Source organism: Bubalus bubalis, chromosome 2 (assembly GCF_019923935.1).
Source record: "Bubalus bubalis isolate 160015118507 breed Murrah chromosome 2, NDDB_SH_1, whole genome shotgun sequence".
Classification (NCBI taxonomy): domain Eukaryota; kingdom Metazoa; phylum Chordata; class Mammalia; order Artiodactyla; family Bovidae; genus Bubalus; species Bubalus bubalis.
The window spans coordinates 51424151-51441113 of record NC_059158.1 but is presented as its reverse complement, the minus strand read 5'-3'; the positions used below and the strand labels follow the sequence as shown (position 1 = coordinate 51441113).

Here is a 16963-nt window from a genome sequence, read left to right as displayed (position 1 = left end):
ACATGGATTGATTTTTGAGAATACTGAAAAATTCTTCGCCCCAGACCTCATCATGGAGTATGATCCTTTTAATATATTGTTGGATTCAGATTACTAGTATTTTGTTGAGGGTTGTCCTATCTAGTTCATCAATGATATTAGTCTATAATTTTCTTTTGTTGTGTATCTTTTTCTGATTTTGGTATCAGCGTAATGGTGGTCTCTTAGAATGCATTTAAATGTTTTCCTTCCTCTGAGTTGTTTTTTTTTTTTTTAATAGTTTCAGAAGGATAGATGTTAGCTCTTCCCAAAATGTTTGATTGAATTTGGCTGTGAAGCCATCTGATTCTGGACCTTTTTTTTTTTTTTTTTTTTTGAGAATTTTTAAATTAAAATTTATATTTCAGTACTTGTGATTAGTCTTTTTATATTTTCTATTTCTTTCCGTTTCAATCTTGGGTGATTGTATCTTTCTAAGAGTTTGCTCATTTCTCCAAAGTTGTTCATTTTATTTACATACAGTTTCTTGAAATAGTCTCTTGTACTCCTCTGTATTTGTGTTGAGTCTGTTGCAATTTTTCCTTTCTAATTTTATTGAATTGAGTTCTCTCCCTTTTTTATGAGTCTAGCTAAAAGTTTAATAATATTTTTTTTTATTTTTTCAAAGAACCAGATTTTCATTTCATTGATCTTTGCTATTGTTTTCTTCATATTTATTTCATTTAATTTTACTTTGATTTTTCTGATTTTTTTTTCTCTTTTACTAGCTTTAGGTTTTGTTGTTCTTTCTATAGTTGCTTCAGGTGTAAGGTTAGATTTTGTTTGTTTGTTTCCTGAGGTAAGATTGTATTGCTATTATAATAGCTTCCCTCTTAGAACTGCTGATTTTTGTATCCCATAGGTTTTGGATCATTGTGTTTTTTTTTTTGTTTTGTTTTGTTTTCATTTGTCTCTAGGCATTTTTTTTTTCTTTGACTTCTTCAGTGATCCATTGGTTGTTTAGTAGCATATTATTTAACCTCCACTTTTTGTGTGTTTTATGGATTTTTTTTTCCTTGTAGTTTATTTGTGGTGGTTGGAATTATTATGGTTGGAAAAGCATTGTGGTGTTTGATAGGATTTCAATTTTCTTAAATTTACTGAGGCTCATTTTGTGGCCCAGCATGTGATCACTACTGGAGAATATTCCATGTGCACAGGAGAAAAATATATATTATATTATGCTTCTTTTGAATGGAATGCTATATAAATATCAATTAAGTCCATCTGTTGTAATGTTGTCATTTAACCCTATGTTTACTTATTAATTTTCTATCTGGATGTCCTGTCCATTGATGTAAGTGAGGTGTCAATGTCTCCCATTGGGCAAACTCTGGAAGATAATGAGGAGTGCTGCAGTCCCTGGGGTCACAAAGAGTCAACAAATGTCTCCTACTATTACTGTGTTACTGTCAATTTCTCCTTATATGACTTTTAGTATTTGCCTTATGTATTGAGGTTCTATGTTGGGTGCATATATATTTACACTTGATAAATCTTCCTTTAGGATCCCTTGATCATTATGTAATGTCCCTCTGTTTATCTTATAGCAGTCTTCATTTTAAAGTCTATTTTATCTGTTTTGGGTATTGTCCCTCCAACTTTCTTTAGATTTCTATTTACATGGAATATCTTTTATTATCCCCTTACTTTCTGTCTGTATGTATCCCTATGTCTGAAGTGCATCTTATGTATACAGCATATATACAGGTATTGTTTTAGTATCCATTCAGCAAGTCTTTGTCTTTTGGTTGGAGATTTTAATCCATTTAATTTAAAAAAAATTATCCATATAGATGTCCTATATGCATTTTCTTAATTGTTTTGGGTTTGTTTCTGTAGGTCATTTTTTTTTCTTCTTTTCTTATTCTTGTGTGATGTGATGACCATCTTCAGTGTTGTCTTCATGTTGCTTTTTCTTTCTTTATTATTTTTGTTTGTTTGTATCCACTGTAGTTTTGGGGTTTGCTGTTCTCATGAGATTTGATATAGCAGTCTATATATGTACAAAGTCATTTTAATTTGCTGTCCTCTTTCCTGCCTGGAGAATCTCCTTTAGCATTTATTGCAAAGCTGGTCTAGGGGTGCTAAATTCTCTTACCTTATGCTTATCTGTGAAGCTTTTGATTTCTCTGTCAATTTTAAATGAGAGCCTTGCTGGGTAGAATATTCTTGATTATATGATTTTCCCTTTATAATATTGACCATATCTGTCACTCCTTCTGATCTGCAGAATTCCTGCTGTGAAATTAGCTGATAATCTCATGGGAGTTTCTTTGTATATTACTTGTTGCTATTACATTGTTGTTTTTAATACTTTTTATTTGAATTTTATTTTTGTCAATTTGATAACTTTTGTCTTGGCATGTTCCTTCTTGAGTTTATCCTGCCTGGTTTTCCATATGCTTCCTGGGTGGAGGTGACAGTTTCCTTTTCCATGTTAGGGAAGTTTTCAGCAATTATCTCTTCAAATATTTTCTTGGGTCCTTTCTCTCTTCTCCTTCTGGGATCCCTATAATCTGAATGTTGGTATGTTTAATGTTGTCCCAGAGGTTTCTTGGACTGCCTTCATTCCTTTTAAATGTTTTTCCTTTATTCTGTTTTGCAGCAGTGATTTCCACCATTCTGTCTTCAAAATCACTTATCTGTTCTTCTTCCTCTGTTATTCTTCTTTCATTACTTTTATTGTATTTTTCAATTCAGTTATTCTATTGTTCATCCCTATTTGCTTTTTAGTTCTTCTATGTGTTTGTTAAACATTTATTGCATCTTCTCAATGCTTGCCTGCATTCTTTTTCCAAGATTCTGTATCATCTTCATTATTATTATACAATTTTTGGAGGGTTGCCCATCTCAACTTCATTTACTTGTTTTACTGGGGTTTCATCGTGTTTCTTCATCTTGGACATATTCCTCTACCATTCCATTTTATCTACTTTCTGTGATTGTGGTGTCAGTTCTAAAGGCTGAAGGATTGGTGGATGAGGCTGTAAAAGAGGCTTGTGTAAGTTTCCTGTTGGTTGTTGTGGTTCAGTCACTCAGTCGTATCCAACTCTTTGTGAACCCATGGACTGCACCATGCCAGGCTTCCTCTCCTGCCTTCACCATCCCCCAGAGTTTGCTCAAACTCTTGTCCATTGATTCAGTGATGCCATCCAACCATCTCATCCTTGATCATCCCCTTCTCCTCCTGCCTTCAATCTTTCCCAGCACCAGGGTCTTTTCCAATGAGTCAATTCTTTGCATCAGGTGGCCAAAGTATTGGAGTTTCGGCATCAGTCCTTCCAATGAATATTTAGAATTGATTTCCTTTCTAATTGATTGGTTTGATCTTCTTGCAGTCCAAGGGACTCTCAACAATCTTCTCCAACACCATAGTTCAAAAGCATCAATTCTTCAGTGCTCAGCTTTCTCTATGGTCCAACTCTCACATCCATACATGACTACTGGAAAAACCATAGCCTTGACTGCCTTTTAGTATGCTGCAGAGGGTAAAGCGTCTCCCTACAATGAGGGAGACCCTGGTTCGATCCCTGGGTCGGGAAGATCCCCTGGAGAAGGAAATGACAACCCACTCAAGTATTCTTGCCTGGAAAATCCCATGGACTGAGGAGCCTGGTAGGCTACAGTCCATGGGGTTGCAAAGAGTCAGACACGACTGAGCAACTTCACTTCACTTCACTAGGTTTGTCATAGCTATTCTTCCAAGGAACAAACGTCTTTCAAATTCATGATTGCAGTCACCATCTGCAGTGATTTTGGAGTCCAAGAAAATGAAGTCTGTCACTGTTTCCATTGTTTCCCCATCTATTTGCCATGAAGTGATGGGACCAAATGCCATGATCTTCATGTTATGAATGTTGAGTGGTAAGTCAGCTTTTTCACTCTCCTCTTACACTTTCATCAAGAGGCTCTTCAGTTCCTCTTCACTTTCTGCCATGAGGGTGATATCATCTGCATATCTGAGGTTATTGATATTTTCCACAGAAATCTCAATTCCAGTTTGTACTTCATCCATCCTGGCATTTCACATGATGAGCTCTGCATATACGTTAAATAAGCGGGGTGACAAAATACAGCCTTGATTTACTCCTTTCCCAGTTCGGAACCAGTGTGTTGTTACATGTCCGGTTCTAACTGTTGCTTCTTGACCTGTATACAGGTTTCTCAGGAGGCAGTTAAGGCAGTCTGGTATTCCCATCTCTCTAAGAATTTTCCACAGTTTATTGTGATATACACAGTCCAAGAAGCTAGCATAGTCAGTAAAGCAGAATTAGATGTTTTTATAGAATTCTCTTGCTTTTTCTTTGATCCAGTGGATCTTGGAAACTTGGCCTGAGTTCCTGTGCCTTTTCTAAATCCAGCTTGAACATCTTGAGGTTCTCAGTTCATGTACTGTTGAAGCCTCGCTTGGAGAATTTCGAGCATTACTTTGCTATAGGTGGACTTTTTTTTTTTTTTTAATTTTATTTTTAAACTTTACATACTGAGTGGATTTTAGACAAAATTTACTTTTAATTTAACTGTTTAAACACACTTCTTCAAAAAGGGGCTAAATTTGCTCAACAAGGGACTAAATTTGATTTTTCATTATTAAAATACATTTTAAAATGCCCAGTTCCATAACACAAAGTTCACTTTTAAAATACTCGGTGTTCTAAAAGTAGCCTGTATATAAATTATATTACCTTCAAGAATGTATATGGCTGACACAATTTTGACCCTTCATATTAAGACTGTGAGTCATATCAGAATGCTCCCATATATCCACCTAAAACTTATTATCAACCTTAACATCCAGGAAGACCACCCAGCAAACTTTTAACCAAGGACCATTTCTCAACTTAAAATATTTTGATAAAGCTCTACTGGGATGGTAACTGGACACTGGCATTTTTTTCAAACTTCACCAGCTGATTTTAAAATGTAAAATTAAGGTTAAGAATCTCTGATCTAAAATACTGAAACACATGTTCTAGTGTTTCTAAAACTGTTGAGTTCAGGAGTTCAGGATTCAAAATAAAATTGAAACCATTGTAAGCATATCTACCTTAAAATGAGCAATGCAAGCAGTGAAATAGTGATGCCATGCTCATTTTGGCTGTTTCTTCCTAGGCAACATAGTCTGCATTTATTACTAAGGATAGTTGGATTAGATATCCATTTCATTGCAACCTCTGAAATAGTAAGGGACAGAAATCTAGCTTCTCCTTAAATTCTCTGATGGCTCAGATGGTAAAGGATCCACCTATAATGCAGGAGACCCGGGTTTGATCTCTGGGTTGGGAAGATCCCCTGGAGAAGGGAAGGGCTACTCATTCTGGTATTCTTGCCTAGAGAATTCTGTGGACAGAGGAGCCTGTGGGCTACAGCCCATGGGGTTGCAAAGGTCAAACACAACTGAGCAACTAATACTTAAGTTAATTTTACAACTGGATTTTAAAAATACTTTAGAAGCACAATTTCTTTAGTTCTTCTTTAGTTGAAAATAAAGTTTAATAATCTATATTAAAAGTAAAATTTGATATATCACAGTAACATTTTCTCAATATTTCTCAATAACAACATCAATATTAATAAATTCTACAATATTTTGTATACATTACTTTTAAAAATTACTGATACATTCTTGCTTATATTAAGAAAACTCATCTTTATTTGCAGAATCAATTTCCTCAAATATCTATTTTTATTTAATATTGCAAATGAACAGTGATTGCTCGTGAATCACATGGCAGTATGTTTGCCAAATAGCTTCATTTTCCTTTGCTGTTTTCACAGCTTAATTGAAACAGGGCTCATTCAGCTCCTTGACACAAAATGAATGCGTTTGTGTTCTGCAATCAGCTTGAAGTGAGGCACTCAAATGTCCTAGAATAGGGCACACAAATTTTTGCTTTCATTCACTTCAAGACAGTGTGTTAGTATTACCCTCCATGTTTCCACACAACCGTCATCTAAAATTCCACTATGAAATAGATCCATAATTAACTGTTCAGTTTGTACATTAGATACATTTTAACAAACAGCTCTCTTCTCTGAGAAGAGAATGTTACTGCCATTCTTAGCTAACAATCTCAGTTTGGAGGGTATTGATTACATAACATACTCGTAAGACAAGCTGATACATTGTCTCTATTCAAAATGTGCCCTTATTTAATTATGAGCTATTCAGACTTATCCAAAGTAATTATAATCGACTTAATAAACTGGGAAACATTTTAAAACTGTAAAAACTGTTTTGTGATTTCTGTAATTCAAATAGTCATGTGCCAAAAATAAGTTCAAGTTATTATAAATTTACCATTTAAATATTAATTTGACAATAATTTAGCATCAATGAAATGTTTAATAATAATTAATTCATTGGTGGTTATTAAATATAAGTAGATTATTAAATATTATATTTATATATTAAATATAATTGTATATTTCATATTAATATTTATTTAAAATATTAAATATTTACATCATTGTAGGAAAATAGTTTAATATTCAAATTAAATTTTAGAAAAATATCTTCAATAATTTAATTGCAGTGAAGCCTAAAAGGATACATGATATTCACAAAAGTCAGCATATTTGTCACTTCAACATGAAATATGAGCCCAAAAGAGACAAATACAATTTCAATCTGGTGATACATGAAATATGATATGTAAAGATTCAGAGTGAAGTGTCATATTCAGTGACTAGATTTCTGCTTCCACTGGTTAATCTTTAAATATTTTGGAAGGAATCCTGAATAATAGATTCCATCCATGAATCTTTTAATGCAGGATCCAATCATCCTGGATAGCATTCTCTGTTCCTCTCTTGCAACTCAATCCTGAGATGAAGAGGAGGGTTTGGGGCAGCTGGTTATGAGTCTCCTCAAACCATTGTTCAAGTCTAGGTGTTGCCAGGAAACTGAGAATTGGGAGTTCTTTATTTTATAAAAATAGAGATCTGTATCCATGATACAACCAAAATGTAACAGAGAGGAATTAGTAATTCAAAATATAAGTGACTAAACAGAGATGCAAGGTTTACACTTTGAAATAGATGTTATTAATTTAAAAGACTGCACATAGTTCATTACACATAAGCTATAAGTGGATACTTGGTAACATGTGAGGTATAGAAAATTAATGAAATGCATCGATCTATAATTTTTATGAGTGGGTCCTCAAATCACTTGGCCACATGCATATTTAAATGTTATCATCTGTCCATTTGGACATGGCAGGATGAGCAACCTATGGAACAAGAAGCAGAACTGAAAGCTCACTTTTCATAATAATCTAATACTAAAATCAGTGAGTATAATGCATATTAATTTAACTAGCCTTCAAATTTATGATGTTCAACACTTACTATTTCTCATCATTTGACTATCCTTTTTCAATTGTCTGTATAGGGTATGGGAACATGAACACTCCCCAAATATAAATCTCATGACTATATAGATTAACATGCAAACAGTTTCTTTAAAAAGAACAATTCTATGAAGACCTACAAAATCTTCTAGAACTAACACCCAAAAAACATGTCCTTTTCATTATAGGGGACTGGAATGCAAAAGTAGGAAGTCACGAAACACCTGGAGTAACAGGGAAATTTGGCCTTGGAATACAGAATGAAGTAGGGCAAAGGCTAATAGAGTTTTGCCAAGAAAATGCACTGGTCATAGCAAACACCCTCTTTCAACAACAAAAGAGAAGACTCTACACATGGACATCACCAAATGGTTGACATTGAGATCAGATTGATTACATTCTTTGCAGCCAAAGATGGAGAAACTCTATACAGTCAGCAAAAACAAGACCAGGAGGTGACTGTAGCTCGGATCATCAATGCCTTACCAAATTCAGACTGAAATTGAAGAAGTGGACAAAACCACTATACCATTCAGGTATGACCTAAATCACATCCCTTATGACTATACAGGGGAAGTGAGAAATAGATTTAAGGGACTAGATGTGATAGACAGAGTGCCTGATGAACTATGGATGGAAGTTTGTGATATTGTACAGGAGACAGGAATCAAGACCATTCCCAAAAAAAAAAAAAGAACTGCAAAAAAGCAAAATGGCTGTCCGAAGAGGCCTTACAAATAGCTGTGAAAAGAAGAGAAGTGAAAAGCAAAGGCGAAAAGGAAAGGTATACCCATTTGAATGCAGACTTCAAAAGAAGAGCAAGGAGAGATAAGAAAGCCTTCCTCAGTGATCAATGCAAATAAATAGAGGAAAACAATAGAATGGGAAAGACTAGAGATCTCTTCAAGAATATTAGAGATACCAAGGGAACATTTCATGCAAAGATGGGTGCACTAAGGACAGAAATGATAGGGACATAACAGAAGCAAAAGATATTAAGAAGACGTGGCAAGAATGCACAGAAGAACTGTATAAAAAAGATCTTATGACCCAGATAATCACGATGGTGTGATCACTCTCCTAGAGCCAGACATGCTGGAATGTGAAGTCAATTGGGCCGTAGTAACCATCACTACAAACAAAGCTAGTGGAAGTGATGGAATTCCAGTTGAGCTACTTCAAATCCGGAAATACAATGCTGTGTAGGTGCTGCATTTTTGGAAGCAAATTTGGAAAACTCAGCAGTGGTCACAGGACTGGAAAAGGTCAGTTTCATTCCAATCCCAAAGAAAGGCAATGCCAAAGAATGCTCAAATTACCACACAATTGCACTCATCTCACACGCTTGTAAAGTAATGCTTAAAATTCTCCAAGCCAGGCTTCAGCAATACATGAACCATGAACTTCCACATGTTCAGGTTGGTTTTAGAAAAGGCAGAGGAACCAGGGATCAAATTGCCAACATTCGCTGGATCATGGAAAAAGTAAGAGAGTTCCAGCAAAACATCTATTTCTGCTTTATTGACTATGCCAAAGCCTTTGACTCTGTGAATCACAATAAACTGTGGAAAATTCTGAGAGATGGGAATACCAGACCCCCTGACTTGCCTCTTGAGAAACCTGTATGCAGGTCAGGAAACAACAGTTAGAACTGGACATGGAACAACAGACTGGTTCCAAATAGGAACAGGAGTATGTCAAGGCTGTATATTGCCGCCCTGCTTATTTAACTTATATGCAGAGTACATCATGAGAAATGCTGGGCTGGAGGAAGCACAAGCTGGAATCAAGATTGCCAGGAGGAATATCAATAATCTCAGATATTCAGATGTCACCACTCTTATGGCAGAAAGTAAAGAAGAACAAGAAAGCCTGTTGATGAAAGTGAAAGAGGAGAGTGAAAAAGCTGGCTTAAAGCTCAACATTCAGAAAACTAAGATCAGGGCAACTGGTCCCATCACTTCATGGGAAATAGATGGAGAAACAATGGAAATAGTGGCTGACTTTATTTTTCTGGGCTCCAAAATCACTCTGGATGGTGATTGCAGCCATGAAATTAAAAGATGCTTACTCCTTGGAAGGAAAGTTATGACCAACCTAGACAGCATATTAAAAAGCAGAGACATTACTTTGCCAACAAAGGTCCATCTAGTAAAGGCTATGGTTTTCCCAGTGGTCATATATGGATGTGAGAGTTGGATTATAAAGAAAGCTGAGCACGGAAGTATTGATGCTTTTGAACTGTGGTGTTGGAGAAGACTCTTGAGAGTCCCTTGGACTGCAAGGAGATCCAACCAGTGCATCCTAAAGGAGATGAGTCCTGGGTATTCATTGGAAGGACTTATGCTGAAGCTGAAACTCCAATACTTTGGCCACCTGATGCGAAGAGCTGACTCATTTGGAAAGACCCTGATGCTGGGAAAGATTGAGGGCAGGAGGAGAAGGAGATGAGAGAGGATGAGATGATTGGATGGCATCACCGACTCGTTGGATGTGGGTTTGGGTGGACTCCGGGAGTTGGTGATGGACAGGGAGGCCTGGCGTGCTGGGAGGTTCGTGGACAAGGAGGTTCATGGTGTCGCAATGAGTTGGACACGACTGAGCAACTGAATTGAACTGAACTTAATCACTCATGTCTGACTGTTTGTGACCCCATGAACTGTAGCCCGCTGGGCTCCTCTATCCATGGAATTCTCCAGACAAGTATAGTTGAGTGGGTTGCCAGGGTATCTTCCCACCCAGGGATTGAACCCAGGTCTCCTGCATTGCAGGCAGATTCTTTACCAACCGACTCATATGGGAAGCAGTTTCTTTATTTCCTGGTTATACAAAAGGAGCATCCTGTTTCAAATCTACATGTTCATAGATAATTATAACAGTACATATGAAAATATATTAAATTTTACATTTTGTCAAATGCAGAACTAAAATAAACTTTTATGATAGGAAAATCTTATAAGAAGCTTTAGAAAGTAGTCTATATTTTGTTTTCTTTTTAAATAAGATGTGTATCATGATGGATTTAAAAATCAGTGAAACATATAACAAACAGTAAAGAATGAATAAATAAATGAGTATAGTTTAAGTTTCCTTTTTTAACCTAAATTTTCTATAGTGTATACATATTATTTTTACAGTAATAAAAATAACTTATTTTTAGGTTAGTCATACCTATGTATCTACTTGCACTTCTTAACATCTGTGGCAAAATTTTTCTATAAATATGTAATTAATTTCACATGTGCAATGTGTAAAACACAGGCATTTTTGTTCATAGTTTCAAACTGCATTCTGTGGCCCAGTGCAGCAGAGATGGGTTATAGTGAGCGGATTATGGGATGGTGGAAGGGGCACTGAGCTGCTGGAATCCTGATTTGTGAGGAGCCTCCTTTCTGTACTTCACTGTTTCCTATTAACTAAACCATGTAAAAAACATGCATTGCAGTGCATTGGTTACTGTCTCTGGAATGTTATCTCCAGACTCCAACAAAAGAAACAAATTCTGTCAGAACAATTACCCTTCTGATACGAAAATCAAGAAACACTTCCTAAGTCAGCATGCATAAAGGGTTGATACATCAACATTTACAAACAGCGAGTCAAATTATCTTGAATGTGAAGTGTATTTTTGAACTAACACTTGCTCAACAGTGTCAGAAAATGGCAACAGAAGTTGGTGGCCAAAGAAAAAGTCAAGATCCTAAAGAGAAGTCTTCTTTTGGCCATAAATGTGTTTAATCTTTCAACATTAAGAATACGGCCAATTTGGCTGAACTATTAGGTAATAAAATTTATTATACAAAAATTCCTGCCTCAAATCTTTCTTAGTGTGTCCAGATAAGCCAAACCATTTTCTACATTTTCCTTGTCACTTAAGAAGTATTTTATTATTATTATTATCAATTGCTTTCTGTATGCAGAGAATTGCTTGTTGGTAAATTCTAACTTATTCAGAATGAAATCTAGTGTTTATGAGCCGGGTGGCTTATAAAATGATAGAGTCTATCGCTAGCCTTGGCTACAGCAGAAGAGCTAAACAAACATGAAAGAACAGAATAGGTTTTAGAGGTGAGTCCAGCCCTCCTGACGATGGCTCCTGCAGCTCCATCAGAAGGTCTGAGAAGTAATTATTTATATTCACACATTTTCCCTATTGCCTTATTTACATGGTATTAACATTTTAAATGTAAATAATTGAGAAATAGATAGCCTGCATGGGAAAGGAGTCTTTAAAAAAAAGAATGGATATATGTGTATGTGTAACTGATCCACTTTGCTCTACACCTGAAATTAATAAAACATTGTAGATCAACTATACTGCAATAAAAAATAAAAATGAGAAACAATAAAGAAATATGAGAATAAAATGTAATGCTGACAGAAAGAAAATATTGATAGAAAAAGTGACACAATCTAAATAAACTCCCATCCTGTTACCAACTATGCAGTCACATATCATCAATTTCATCCTTGCCATTTTCTTCAGAGCATATAATTTTGTAAACTAAATCTCACAGGTGATGATTCTTCCTCAAATTTATGTGCCACATGTGAAAAGCAATTACTGTATTTTACAAATAAAAATTCCATTTGTAAAAGTGATTCATAAATAATAATGCATCTTCTAATTAGAACGTAAGCTTTAAGAGATTGTTCACTGAAGTATCTCCAGGATTGAGATCAATGGCTTGCATATATTAGCCATTAAATAAGTATTTGTTGCATGAGTAATGGTTTCTGGTCTTCTACTTCATCCCATGATTTATAGTCTAGCAAAATTTTTAAATGTAGGAATACGTTTCTCAAAAGTAGACAGTAAGAACCAGGGAGGGACAATATCTATTGTGTACACCATCATATTCCTAAAGCCTGACAATACCTTTGTGCTCAAAGGACAAACTCAACTTTTGGATAGAAATCATTATGATGGTGGCTCCTGTTTCTGAATTGACCTCATGATAGTCACCAGAGAAGTGTTGATTTGATGCCTCTGTTCTGAGGAGGGTGCACTTTCTCCCAATGTCTGAACATTTCCTTCCCTGTCCCAATGGAGTACTACACCTTCATTACATGGAGCCCCAAACACAGGCCACATTCATCATCTCTTTTACTGCTTCTCATAAAGAGGAACAGATTGGCCTTCATATTATTTTAATAAAAATCTAGGACTGGGAACATTTAAATGAATGCTATTTTTCAAGGCAGTCAACTGGTGATACTGCACATATATTTTCAGGAACCATAAACTATACTTCTAAAGTAATGTACTGTATTGATATATCATAGGCACTCAATAATATTACTGAGTTGAAGTACAATTAACTTCAAATGGGTTTTAAATTAAATTATGTAGTTTTGAAATTAATTTATAGACTGATATGCTTACTGACTATTAATTCTTATTAATCAATCATTATTTGGAACTTTCAGGAACTACATGCAATAAAAATAACTTGAAAGTTACAATTTCTGTCCTTAAAAGTTTATAAATCTTTTAACCATGTATTATTCTAATGAACTTTATGGTAACAGAAAGACAAAACATTGCTGTCATATCAATGAGTCAGACAATGGAAATAGTGAAACATTTAAGAAAGATACTATCCGGAATGTTCATTGTTGCTCTTGAAAATTATCTATGATTGTGGTTAATTGCTTTTGGAATTTTGTTAAAAATTAATCTGTCCAATTTTCTGGCTCTCTAGGTAAAATCTCATCCTGTAATTACATAAATCTGGACCTGGACTTCTAAAAACAACTGGGGTTAGAAAGATAGAAGTAATTTCTGAGTTGTCAGTGACTGATGAATGTTTTGATTTCAGTTTTAGTAAAGAAAAGATCTTACCATAGCTGTCATAGGCATCCTCACTTACTCCATGACCATAGTCATAGTATTCAGGAACACTGCAATAGATTTAGACAGTAATCAATGTTACTGTATTTGGGAAGAATCAACCCCAAAACTTATATGGAATTTGAAATCAAAATGTGTACTAAGGTAATATCTCAAGAGTCTCTAGACATAAAACACATATTTGAACATAAATAATAATAGAATAATATTCACTGAATAATACAATTCTAACAAGAATATTCAGTAAGAACAATACAGGTTATTGACAAAGAGTGCTATAATTTTCTCATCCCACATTAGTACTTTTTAAAAAATCTCTATCCTCCACTTATATAAATCAAATGTCCTCTAAAACACAAGTATGGACTTCAAGAGAAGAATTATGAAAGGTCTATTTCCAAGAAAAAGTGCTACAGAAGATGACAATCTGGTCAATTGTGTGTAACCTTTAGTGCAATTAGCTTAAGAAATATACATAAATTTCATCTTCACTTTCATACACTGAAATTATACTCCTCTCCAACTTTTTCACAGCATAGGTCCATAGGTTTCTCACATATATAAGCTATTTGCTCTCACTTAATATTTTGCTAGATGCATAGCATAATGTAACCAAGTTATAATTTTTACAAATACTATACAAAAAGTGGAAATTATTTAAACAAACAATATTTGGATAATTAATCTGTATTTTACTTAAAAATCCACAATATTTTTGGTACACTATATTTTTTCAGCCCAGCTCCTTCATCTAAAGATTTCCGCCTGAATAAATTTATGCTTATGTACATAAAATTTATATATATATATTCACATATATAATTGTATGTATAAATTTATAAATTATATCACAATTATGAATTATTTTCAAGTATATAAAAGGGTGACAAGAAAAGGGCTTAATATCAAATACCAAATTGTATAAGGGTGGAGGGTGTGTGATAAATTGCCAAAGGGTTAGGTTGGAAGGAAGACAGGAAGACCTAAAATTATTTGGTTGTCTTTATCCCTCAAAACAATCCCATAGGCTTAATTTTATAAAATACTTGCGACTTCATCAATAGTAAGGAATGAGAAGGGAAAAAGAAAAGTCTGTATATTAGAGGTGAAAAGAAAGATATATGGAAGTTCTGCAAATTTTATATTTCTGGGAAGCAATTGATATAGAATGATTCATTTTAGTGTAATGTAGCTGGAAAAGAGAAAGATAACTTCATCTTCATTGCCAGGATAATTATATACAGACTCTCTAAGAAAAAAAAACTTACAGTAATAAGTTTTCTCTGCATACTTCTAAGATTTGAGATTGTAGAAATCTAAGGCTGGTGGCTGGATATTTATCTTCTTAGAAATGTTGCAACCCAATTGAGAATCCACATATATGTGTAGCAAAGTCCTGAGAGTTTATATTGATTTTCAGGATTATCAAGAAGTGGCAGTCATGACTATCTAGCGGTGGTAATTTGTTTTTGAATGGATTTCAGTTTAATTTTAATTGACCAAGATAAGAATGGAAAAGGAACATGAGTAAGAGAAACCATGACAAGAAGCTGAGTTATTGTCTAACATAAATGACATATTTACACAAAGAGGGAATTTTAACTTTCAAAACTCCAACCTTTGTTCCATCCCTCTGTCCATGGGATTCACCTTGCAAGAATAGTGGAAAGGGTTACCACGCCTTATTCCAGGGTATCTTCCAAACCTAGGGATCAAACCCATGTCTCTTATGTCTCCTGAATTGGTAGATGGGTTCTTTACCATTAGCACCAGCTGGGAAGTTGAAAATAATGGATAATGCAAAATAATGGGAGAATAATAGATAACAATCATAATGGACTCTTACAGAGTTCATGCTTTTGCTTATCCAAATATTACTTCTCATTGCTTCCATAAGAAAATATTTTACATGAACAAATGGCCACACAGTGAATGAAATACACTCCCAACCAATCTAGAAGCAAGAAATGCCTTTGTGACTGTGTCAGGAAACATGGGATATACACATAAGGGTGTTAACTTTGAGGTCATTTCCAAATGAAGAGCAAGCTCCTCATCTTGGAATTGTGCAGTCACGTCCTCAGATGGTAGAATGCACTAAAAAAGATGATCTAGCATTTACCATGGAAATAAAGTTAATACCTAGGAAGTCTTGCACTGCAGCTTACAAGGAACTTGTCTCTAAATTATTACATAGAAGCAGACTTACTCTAAATCACTACCTACCTCAGGGATTGTTATGACAAAAAAAAAAAAAAAAAAAAAAAAACTCAAATATGGACTGAAAGAGCAGAATGTGTAAGAAAAAAGTACTTTTTGATAGAAAGCTGATGGCTCATTTTATACTATCACCAGTAAAACTTGAATAGCAGGCTATAAGCATATGTATTATAGCATTATGAGGAAAAACCAGAGAAAGCCCAATTATTGGTAATCCTTGCTGCTTTCAAAAAATGTTTAAAGAAGTTATGAGCTCAAATAAGAATGTGCCATTTTTCCAGAAAAAACAAAAGTGAATAGAGATTTGTTAAGAGCAGTGGCAGCACAGGCACAGGAGGGCTGAGAGGAGCTACTCCACATTCAAGGTCAGGAGGAGTGGCCGTAAGGAGAAATCCCTTGTCCAAGGTAAGGAGCAGCCATGAAGCAATACCCCACATCCAAGGTAAGAGAAACCCAAGTAAGATGGTAGGTGTTGCGAGAGGGCATCAGAGGACAGACAATGAAACCATAATCACAGAAAACTAGCCAATCATATCACACGGAACACAGCTTTGTCTAACTCAATGAAACTAAGTCATGTCGTGCGGGGCCACCCAAGATGGGTAGGCAATGGTGGAGAGGTCTGATGGAATGTGGTCCACTGGAGAAGGGAATGACAAACCACTTCAGTATTCTTGCCTTGAGAACACCATGAACAGTATGAAAAGGCAAAATGATAGGATACTGAAAGAGGAAATCCCCTGGTCGGTAGGTGCCCAATATGCTACTGGAGATAAGTGGAGAAATAACTCCAGAAAGAATGAAGGGATGGAGCCAGGCAAAAATAATACCCAGTTGTGGATGTGACTGGTGATAGAAGCAAGGTCTGATGCTGTAAAGAGCAATATTGCATAGGAACCTGGAATGTCAGGTCCATGAATCAAGGCAAATTGGAAGTGGTCAAACAGAAGATGGCAAGAGTGAATGTCAACATTCTAGGAATCAGCGAACTAAAATGGACTGGAATGGGTGAATTTAACTCAGATGACCATTATATCTACTACTGTGGGCAGGAATCCCTTAGAGGAAATGGAGTAGCCATCATGGTCAACAAAAGAGTCCGAAATGCAGTACTTGGATGCAATCTCAGAAACGACAGAATGATCTCCGTTTGTTTCCAAGGCAAACCGTTGAATATCACGGTAATCCAAGCCTGTTCCCCAACCAGTAATGCTGAAGAAGCTGAAGTTGAACGGTTCTATGAAGACCTACAAGACCTTTTAGAACTGACACTCAAAAAAGATGTCCTTTTTATTATAGGGGACTGGAATGCAAAAGCATAAAATCAAGATACACCTGGAGTAACAGGCAAATTTGGCCTTGGAGTACAGAATGAAGCAGGACAAAGGCTAATAGAGTTTTGCCAAGGGAACGCTCTGGTCATAGCAAACAACCACTTCCAAGAACACAAGAGAAGACTCTACACATGGACATCACCAGATGGTCAACATCGAAATCAGATTGATTATATTCT

At 35.3% G+C, this 16963-nt stretch overlaps 1 protein-coding gene across 2 annotated transcripts in view; it reads right to left on the bottom strand.

The window, feature by feature from the left end:
• Nucleotides 1-16963, bottom strand: part of KHDRBS2 (KH RNA binding domain containing, signal transduction associated 2) — a 701478-nt gene that overhangs the window by 19283 nt on the left and 665232 nt on the right. For both annotated transcript variants that reach the window (XM_025272535.2, XM_025272543.2), the window contains exon 8: nt 13222-13280. In XM_025272535.2, coding sequence (XP_025128320.1) covers nt 13222-13280 — 59 coding nt within the window. The remainder of the gene's footprint in view (nt 1-13221; nt 13281-16963) is intronic.